The sequence below is a fragment of the Buceros rhinoceros genome, unplaced genomic scaffold (genome assembly GCF_000710305.1).
Source record: "Buceros rhinoceros silvestris isolate BGI_N320 unplaced genomic scaffold, ASM71030v1 scaffold4347, whole genome shotgun sequence".
NCBI lineage: Eukaryota > Metazoa > Chordata > Aves > Bucerotiformes > Bucerotidae > Buceros > Buceros rhinoceros.
In genome coordinates, this window is record NW_010420283.1 from 5,143 (window position 1) to 15,007 (window position 9,865).

General features: G+C 51.5%; 1 protein-coding gene across 1 annotated transcript in view; it reads right to left on the bottom strand.

Annotated features, from left to right (window-relative positions):
- Positions 1-6,020: 6,020 nt before the first annotated feature.
- The window catches only part of GTF2IRD1 (GTF2I repeat domain containing 1), a 45,348-nt gene continuing 41,503 nt past the window's right edge, over positions 6,021-9,865 (bottom strand). The window contains exons 25-28 of the mRNA XM_010139246.1: positions 8,663-8,855; positions 8,154-8,191; positions 7,072-7,208; positions 6,021-6,274 (exon numbers count right to left, since the gene is read on the bottom strand). Of these exons, the coding sequence (XP_010137548.1) occupies positions 6,200-6,274; positions 7,072-7,208; positions 8,154-8,191; positions 8,663-8,855 (443 nt within the window). The 3' untranslated portion in view covers positions 6,021-6,199. The remainder of the gene's footprint in view (positions 6,275-7,071; positions 7,209-8,153; positions 8,192-8,662; positions 8,856-9,865) is intronic.

Here is a 9,865-nt window from a genome sequence, read left to right on the forward strand (position 1 = left end):
CCAGGTGACTTCTCCATCCTCCCCTCAAGCCCACACAAACTTTCCACAACCACCCTTGGCACAGACTTGCACAGACTCCTCCCTGATCCTTGAGGAACTGTTCCCAGCACCTTTCCCCTTCTCCCTTAAAAACCTCCTGCCCAGGCCCTTCTCAGAGAGGTGTTAATTAATGTGCAGGTTAATGAGGAGCCTCCTTACTCTCCTGTGGCCGCACAGCTGCTACCATGGGTGATGTCCATCAGTCTCCTCTGCCATCAGCAGAACAGGGGGAAGCAGCAGAGCCGCCTCCTCCCCAAGGTTGCTGACAGCAGTGGATGTGCCCCAGCCCGTGTCCCCACATCCCGCAGGCAGCAATGAAACCCCAGCTCCTGCCACAAGAACTTTGAAGCCATGTGAGTGAAGATGAATGGTCTTGCTGGGGACTCAGTCTGTCCCTCCCAGGAGTGCCCACTTCATAATCTTATCAGGGGAAAAATTAACAAATAACTTGAATGATGGCTCACAGAGATTCATTCCACTTAAACATCACCCTCCAAAATCTCCACTCCTGAAAGGACGTTAATCTTTGGATGACAGTGTGTCAGTTCAGTTCAGCTACATCAATCTGCCATTAAACCCCACGGATCTGTTAATCTGAGGCTGAGACAGCTGTTTAATCACTCAGTTAACAGCAGACTTAGATACTCCACTGGCAGTGTGAACTACATCTGGCAGCTCCATCCTCCCGACTGACCCCCCAGCCTCCAGCATCACCGCTGCCGCCAGCTCTGTCCTCCAGCAGCACAGGCACATCAGTGGGGTTTCTTTCTCTGCATTAGGTAATCCTAATGAATAGGATGACCAGTTTAAACTGACAGTGTTTGAGCCATTAGCTGGAGAAGAAAATCCCAGAGATGGCAAAGCACAAGTTTTATGTTATATACAAGTGATACAGGAGAGAGAGAGATAAATACAAGTTTTATATCTCTGTATAAATATATCTACATATACACATAGCAGTTATATGGGGGAAGGAAAGCCATGGCAGAAGGTCACAAAACTTGCAGACACAGGAAATAAATAAAAGTCACCAGGCTGTCGAGCAGCTGCCACCCCTGGAAAGGCTCCAGTGTACACCGTGCTGGAGCAAGAGCCTGCACAGTGACCTGTGCCTGCTTCTTGCTGGGACCACAGAAAACTTTGGTGTGGAAAAGCATCCTCTGGGCTGTCCTCCCCCTTGCGCACCAGCACAAAGTGGGCTTTAAACCCTGGTATGGCTGGGCAGGCCCACAGGGTTTGATCTGCAGGGAGGTGCTGAGCCCTGACTGGAGCCGCCCGGGAGGCCCTGGGACAGTCACGCCTTGGCCCCGCTGTGACGGAGCCTCCCACACCACCTCAGGCTCCACGTCATTAGTTTAGCTTTTGATAAAGAACATGCTTTACGCTGTAGAGGCTACAATCCCCTTGAGATGGTAAAGTAGAAAATATAGGTAGAAAATATCTGAGAAAGATTCTTTCTGATGTGTCCTAGAATATTAGCTTACTTTTAGCTCCCTTGAATGTTAGTTAGCTAAGCATTGTCCTTGAAGTGTCTAATCAGAAAAAACAGGGTTGCAACTTGCCGCCTCTGACGTGGGGCCTCTTTGTTTGGGGCAAGATAAGGATGACAAGAAATTGCCTTTGAGCGCAAACTGTGACCACGGGGGAGGAAATTGCCCAACTGGCCCTGATAGTGGCTGCAGGGGGGAGAATCGCCCAACTATCCCTGAAGTGTGCATGTCCCTGGGTTCGGGGTCAAAAGTACAGCACCGCTGAAGACCATCGAAGGGACGTTACTTCCTCCCCACGACCACCGAGAGACCCCCGAAGAAGAGGACTACGCATGAGCAAGAGGAAGAGACCTAATTTACATCCGAAGCGGGACAGGGTTGTGAATATGTATCAGGCGATGAAGCAATCTTGTGAATATGCATGCCTTTCTGCTGTAAGTAACCGACGCTTGGCTTACCTGGCACGCGAGCTTGATTGGGAAAGGGGTCTATGCCCTGCTGCCGCGCCCAGCGCTGTAATAAACATACCTGCTTCACAATCTACTTTTGATTGCGGAGTTCTTTCACGCATCACCCTCACCTCCTACACACACCAGCTGTGCTGCCTCATGCGCTGCTGGAAGGGGCTTGTCACCGCGGGGAGAGGTGGGGTGCAAGGACTGCTGGAAGACTTAGTTGTCTCTCAAATCAAATCTTACCTTGGCATCAGCTGAAGTCTTCACAAATAAAAGTGAAAAGAACACCCAAAGAGGGAAGCAGGACTGTCAAGGGTTAGAGCTGGGCTGGCTACTAGACGAATGACAGATGCCCGCTATTACCCCTTCCCCACCTCCCAAAGAGGGGGAAGAGAAAAGGAGCAAGGGAGAGAGACTGATGGATGGGAAAAGAAAACTGAAAGTGCTTTAAGGAGAGTAATAATAATAAAACGAAATACCTAAAAATATAAACAATACCAATACTGAACTCAATCCCCCCGATGGCAACCACGTCCCCGTCACCACTGATGCTGTCACCACTTCCTGCGAAAGGCCCAGGCTGGGCTCAGCAGCAGACGGGAAACAGATGCAGCAGCTGGATTCTGGGACTGGATCCAGGGGTGCACGGCCTGGGATGAAAGGCAGAACGGACAGAGTCCTCCCCAGACACCGGCCATTGAGAAAGAGAGCAAGAGAGAGTGAGACCCTCAGCTTTACACTGAATGTGATGTCTATCAACGGAACTCCTTGCTGGGCAGTGCAGGGTCACCTGTCCCGTGCACTCCTCCCTGCAGCGGCAGCACCCCACCATGGGACACAGGATTTAGCAGCGACCTTGGTCTCCACAGGAACAAGTATGAGCAAGAGCCTTTCTGCATCCCAACCCCTGGCAGTGACTGTGACCACCCAGCGTTATCGCTGCTAGAAGCCAACACTGCAAAAATTAACTTCAGAAAGTGCAGTTAGTTAGAGGAGACCAAGCTGGAAAGTGCAATCTCTGAAGGGATTCCGTTCTGCTCTAACTCAAACCAGGACCAAGACCTTGCCTGGCTGCACTCGCTGTTTCCCTGCCTTGCCATGGCATCCGGGGAAGGCAGCTCCTGCACACCCCCAGCCCCGCCAGCCCCCCGAGCTGCAGCCACAGCCCACGATTGCTCCAAGGAGGTTTGCAATGTGTTTCCTCACAAATGCATTCGGGCTTCTGAATAACAGCCCAGATGCTGTTTATGCTGTTCTCGGTGCACTATATTTTTTAAAAATTATTTGAATCAAAGCTCTCATTCTTTAATTAAACTTCATTTAGTTGCCATCTGCCTGGGATCAAAATGGCTTCATGTTTTTCAACTCTTAATGAGGATTGTTATTGGATTTGTAAACACAGGAACAACAACTCCCCTCCCCCAGCCTCGTATTTGAAAAGTAATAAATGAGAAACGTGGCTCAAGTGTGAAGTTCTGCATCTTCGCTCCTCTAATTGTAATGGAGCGGCTCCCATTCAGCAGATAATCATGTTAGACAGAAAAACTGGTATAAAAATACCCTACAACCACGGGATGGAGATTAGGGAAGCTGTGAGAATTACAGCGGAGGGAAAACAGTAATAAAGCGATAGCTGTCATTTTTCCAGAGTGGGAAGGGTCAGCACTGCTGGGTCACCCGCAAACACAGGCACCAGGGCAGGAGTTACCCACCCTGGCTATGGAAAATGAGAAGTACCTGCTGTGTTCCTGAAACTCCCTGAACTACAGTGGGAATTACTGCTATCCACTCCCCAGAATGCAACTGTCACAGAACCCAGCAGCCTCAAAGCCCACCCGGGAGATCCTGGAGGTGCTGGGCAGCCGCAGAGCTTCCCGGCCAAGCAGACGGGGTAGGGCATGGGCTGCCCTTCAGTTGGTGGGGCTGGGGACACACAGAGCTCCAATTAGTGGATCAAGAAACTTAGGGGAGAAAACCTGAGCCCAGAGCTTTGGCTCAGCCCACCTTCCCCTGCCCCATCTTGCTAACCAGGCTCCGAGCTCTGCTCCAAGCCAGGGAGAGGGATGAAGCAGAGCGGGGAACAGCCTGATGCTGCCTCCTTGCTCAGGTTCCATTCCCCTCCCCACATTCAGAGCCTTTACCATTACGTTTGGCTTTCTGAACTCAATCGTTAGTCCCCAGCGTAGCTCCCATGCCCTAGTTTAACTCTGCTGCCTACATCCACCCACCTCTCAGCAGCAGTAATTAGGGCCTCACGCAGTGTTCCAGACCTACACCCCGCCAGCAGCCTCCCCCCGCTGCCGGAGGGTCCGTGGGACGCCGGGACGGGCAGCAGATCCAGGCAGCCTCACACATCTCCGCTCATTACCGAACCGCGCCGCTGCCTTCGGTGCTACAGCAGCAGGCCTTCGTTTTTCAAGCAGCAAAAAGAAAAGTCAAAATCTAATGAGTGTGCCCTCTTAGGAGACACCCACTCGCTGGGGTCTGATCTGTGAATAAGCCCCTTTCAGACATGTGGGGAGAGAAAACTGTATTTTTACCTCTGAAACATGTTTCTTTCTTTCCTAATTGGAGATGCCACAGGTTTGAGCATCAGGCAGAAACATGAAAGGCTTCAGATTTTGATGCCAACCACTCAGATGTCAAACTGTATTTCTAATTGGGGTCACTGATACAGATCCTTGCCCTTCTTTCAGCTGCTGCCTTTGTCTCCTACATTTGTTTGGGCTTTTATTACCTAATGCGATCATTTGCATCTAACTCCACAGCAAATGCAAGTCCAGCGCCAGGAAATAAAGCTGCAGCTGCCTTGAAATGCTTCTACCCACCATCCAAACCCACCGGTGGCCTGAAACGACAAGGACTCGAGCAGAACAAAAGCCTGTAAAACAAATAAAGCGGCGCATTGCACTCAGAGAAGCTGTCACGAGTGATTTTCATCCCACGTCCACTACCGTCCACCCTCCAGCAGACCACAGCCGCAGCTCTCGGGGCACGTTTGCTCCATGAAAAGGCTGTGGCCCATCCTGCAGCCTGGAGGGACGCCCAGCAACGGTCACCCCGCAGGGACACTGTGTTGCTGCTTGGGACAACATCAAAACTACAAGCCCCAGGAACTCTCACTTCACTGGCGGCTCCTGCTGGGCTGCTTTTACCTACACACAGATCGCGATGTTTCTCCTCGGTGGCTTCTCACAGCACCCTCACGCCAGCGGCCACTCCCGCCACGTCTCGCCTGTGCAGGGCTCTCTGTAGACATGAAGCCCAAGGAAAATACGTGCGGTGGACAAGGAGAGTGGTCGGCACCATGACCTTCTGCTGCAGGAATTTCAAATAATATCGCTCAATTTACTGGGTTGCTTCTTACATGGGGCGAAGCGGCCCAGGGCAGGTGATGCCCCGGGGCTCCCCTGGATGCTCTCGGCAATGCCACTGGCAGCTCTTGGCCCAGCGCTACGAAACCTGTGGAGCATCAGCGGGATCATCCTCTACTCACTGCAGGAGCTTCCCCCCCATAAGGCATCAAAGCCTCTTAGAAAACCATGAATACTGAAGCACTTCAGCAGAAGAAAACCTTTTCTTGGTTCAGAAGCTGGTTAAACACACACAACTGGAATTGCTTCTGTGCCTTTCCAAGCCCGGGCGGGCAGCAGGGCACACACAGGAGGGCTGGGGGGGATCTCGCTCCTTGGAGGGCCTGACATCTCCTTCCTGCTCCACCCAAACCCACTCCTGCTCCAAGCCAACAGGACTCGTAGGCTCAGGTCTCTGACGCTCCTAAGGGCTGGTTTCCTCGTCGGTGACCGCTGCAGTCTGGTACCACTCTTCCTGCAGCGCTGGAGGTAAATTGTTATGCTTTTGATCTAAATTAAAGGAAGCATTAAAACATGTCAAACCTCTTAGTTTCAAGCACTGGTGACACTAAGGATTTTACTGAGCAGCCAAAGCACGACAAGGTCTGTCTGAGGGTGCCCTCCTGCACTTACTCTTACCTATAAATGCTCTTCATCAATAATATACGTAATAAAATAAGTACTTTTAAGAGCAAGGCAACACTTTTTATTTTTATTTAAAAAGGCCTTGATGGCAGGAATATAGTGTAAAAATCATTGGAAAAACTAAAAGGCATCGATACATATTGGAATATACACTTTTTACATAAATTACATTTATTTATTTATTCTTTCATTTGAGGTTCTTATTCGGTATTGAGGTCTAATAGTTAATAGGTCCTGGGATCTGGACGTTTAGACCACCATAGTCTAACATGTACACGTTCATGGGCCATTGCTGAAAGAGAGGGAGAGAAAAAGAAGGCAAAAGTCTCTGTTAGGACACAACACAAAACCATGCATACATCAAATCTCTGACATGTTCCGACATGGGCTGTGGCTCCCACTTTCCAAATAAAAGAACCAACCCCAAACCTCAACACCACTGGCAAACCTGACAAACAAAAACCTTCTAAGTTCATGCTTCTCTTGCACTATATTGATTTAATTTTTTGTTTTTGAAAAGCATTTGGCATCATCCACACCTGAAGCCAAACTCTGATGGAGAGCAGTTGGATGTGTCTCCCTGACTGTGTTTCCTATTTTCACGGTCTCGGTGCACGTCAGAGCTCAGCATCGTTCCTGGGATAGAGCTGGAGCAGCGCAGCCGGCACAGCTTGGACCACGGGGGAGCCTCCGGGTCCTGCCGAGAGGCACCACGGGCCAACACCAACGCCAGCGCCGGTGCTTTAACCCAGCGGGGTTGGGGGATTTGCTTGAGCCTGTCTCTCGTGTGGCTCCTGCTAATGCTGAGCATCCCGAGGCACTGAGCAGGATTGATGCGGGAGAGCCCCGAGGGGCAGGGGTGGCGGGTGCTTTGCTCCCCTGACCCTCCCCCAGACAAACCCATCAGGAAAAGGCAGCCCTAAAGCTGTGTCCCCTCCTTCGCCAAACCTGCTTGTGCCATTTTATGTCACACTTTACAGTGTTTGTCAGGCGCAGGGAGCTGGTGATGGTTCGAGGAGAGCAGAGAGCAGCATCCTGAAGTAGAAAGATAGGTAGGCAGTAACCCCCCTAATATTTGGAAGGCTTTACCACAAGTGAGATCTGATTTGTTGATGATGTAGACTCCATATTGGAAGAGGAGGAAGAGGAAGATGAAGAAGAGGAAGATACCGAGTTCCCTTCGGAGATCCTCTTCCGCTTCCGTTTGGGAACGCTGGTGTCTTTCTCTGCAGGGAGAGAGGGAAGGCATGAGGCGTCCCAGCCCTGCGGGCGGTCCCTAATCCTGCCGCTCCGACCTCACCTCCCGCTGAGTGTCCCCCCACGACAATCCGCTGTGCCACCGCTGGGGACACGGGCTGGGCTGCCACGACTTGGCACAGAGCTGCCAGCTTTCCTCAGGCGCCGGCAAAGAAAATCCCCAAAACAAACGACCCCCAAACTCCAGCACTTACAGAGCCTGATATCCCACAGACCTATGTCTGTGCTGGATGCTTCAGGGCCATGAAGGTGCCAGCCGTGACGGTGAGACACCCATATCATATGCATACCATACCATACGTATATACGATACACCCATAGGCATCTGCATATGTAAAGCTCCTCGTGCATCTGTTTTTACACCCCGCTGCAGGCATGCTCTTGCTTGCCAGCTCGCCCTTCTCTACCTAGCCATCTATTTTCATAAAGCTAATAGGATCCTAATTATCTCCGCGGCTGCTAATTCTGACACATTTGATTAAAACTGGCTGAGATTTATTGGGGAGGATGGGACAGAGAAACACATTCCCAGTGATCACAGAAACCTTGTTTCCTTAGAAGCTCAACTGTTAAACGATGGCTTAAATTAAGGGCTTTAACCAGTGAATAAATTGCTCACGGTGAGTAAATTGCTAATGGCAAAGGCATAATCATATCCTCCAGAATATGCTGGAAGTTTGAGTCGAACAGCCCAGCTCTCCCCAGCTCACTGAATTGCAGTCACCCAGGAGGACGGTTTGCTCCTGAAGAGATGCTGAGCCTGATTTTTCTTTTTCCAGGAAGGATCTTCTCACCAGCCTCCCCCAGCGATGTGGGAGGTTTGAACACCTCCCCGCAACCCCATCCATTTCACCCATGTATTCTCTCTGCCACAGGGCAGGGAAAGCCACGTTATTTCTTAGCCCTCCCCTTACCTGTTTGTTTGGCCTCAGTGCAGATTTCAGCAAATGGCCTGTGTAAGAGACAAGGGGTGAGAGCAGGTGGATGCTGTGTTCCTCCCCTATGCGCCTGCCTGTGCTGGGACACAGCTCAGAGCCCAACCTCAAGCTGCTTCCTCTGACATCCCTCTGAGCGAGGATGGGACACGGAGAGAAGCAACTCATCTGGGTCTCTGAGCCATCCCATTATCTGCCCCCATGTCAAGCCTCTTCCCAGCATCATCATCATCTTCAAACCGCACAAGAAGGAGGGTATAAACCATCCCCGCTAACATTTCGCTGTGCCCACCCGTGGCTGAGCATGTCCCCGCAGCTCAGGACAGTGGGAACAGAGCAGGTCCTGCATCCTCTGTGGGTACACGGTGGTGTGGCCCTGCTCTGGTGGCCCCACAGTGACTTACCCCACTCATGGCTGGAGAAGCAAGGGCAACACTTAGCAAACAGAAATATTGCTGAAGATTTTTGGCAGAACTGGGGGAACTTACTGGAGCTGGTTTATAATCACCATCCGGATGCTCTCCCGTGCCTTCAGGATCTTCTCCAGCCGATGGATGTCGTAGGTATTGGGGTTTCTGAAAGGGATATCGTCTGGCAGCCCGGTAACCTCCACGGCGTCAGGACTGTCCCTGATGAGTTTATAGGGCACCATAACAGGCCGATTCAAGCCCAAAGCCTCGCCTGTAACGGCAGAGCAGAGGACAAGGCACCAGCTTTACCCCACAGGGCTCCAGATCAAACCAGCTAAAGGACCAAGAGCCCTGGGATGACTTTGCTGCAGCCATGTCCCACCTGTTTCACATCTGCCTGCCCATTTTATTGCCTCCTCCATTAGATCCATTGAGGATCCTGCCAGAAGCCCCAGGTGAAGGCTGTTTTACAGCACTGCACTTGCACATCCACCTCTCCTCCTGTGCAAGGTCCACCCATCACCATGCTTGCACCAGCCCAGGGTTGGGCCAGCAGCAGCAGTGTGGACGTCAGCCCAGGAGAGAGGGCAAACAGGAGAAGTTTGCCCATCTCTTGCCTCCAGCTGTCAGCAGGTTTGGAGGTCACTGGGGTGGAGATCACATCCATCGCTCATCATCACATCCATCGCTCATCACCGCATCACATTTTTTTAATCACTTTATCCCTTCGGCCTCTACAATATCCTATGGCAGTGAAATACCACAATTTAATTCCTTGCTGTATTGAAAGTACTTTTTTCTGCACAACTTAAACTTGCTGCCCACCTCTCTGGGTACCCTTTAGTTCCTGCATGTGAACATCCCTCCCTTCTGTGCTGGTCCTGATTGTAAGAGCCTGCTCTCGCCTCGTATCTTGGCTGGCACCTCCAGCAGGGCAAATCTGCCCCCAAAGCAGCACACAGCCTCAAAATAAATGGGGTTTGTGGCAAGGGTGGACTGCCTTGACAAGGGGAGACTTGAAAAAGGAGGGGAATGACATTCCCTGCTGCTTTGCTGTGATTTTGGCTACTTTCCTTCTCCTTCAGGCAATTATTTTGGAGCAGGCAGCAAGACATCACACTGAAGCAGTGGGGTGCCACCAAGCCGCTGCAGCTTGGCTGCACAGCTCCAGGGAGTCACAGGTTGAGGAACAACTGCCCAGTGCTTATGCAAGCTGTGCCCCAACAGCAGCGAGGGGACGGCCACCAGCAGTGGCAGGCCATAGCCCAGGGGGCGAGATGG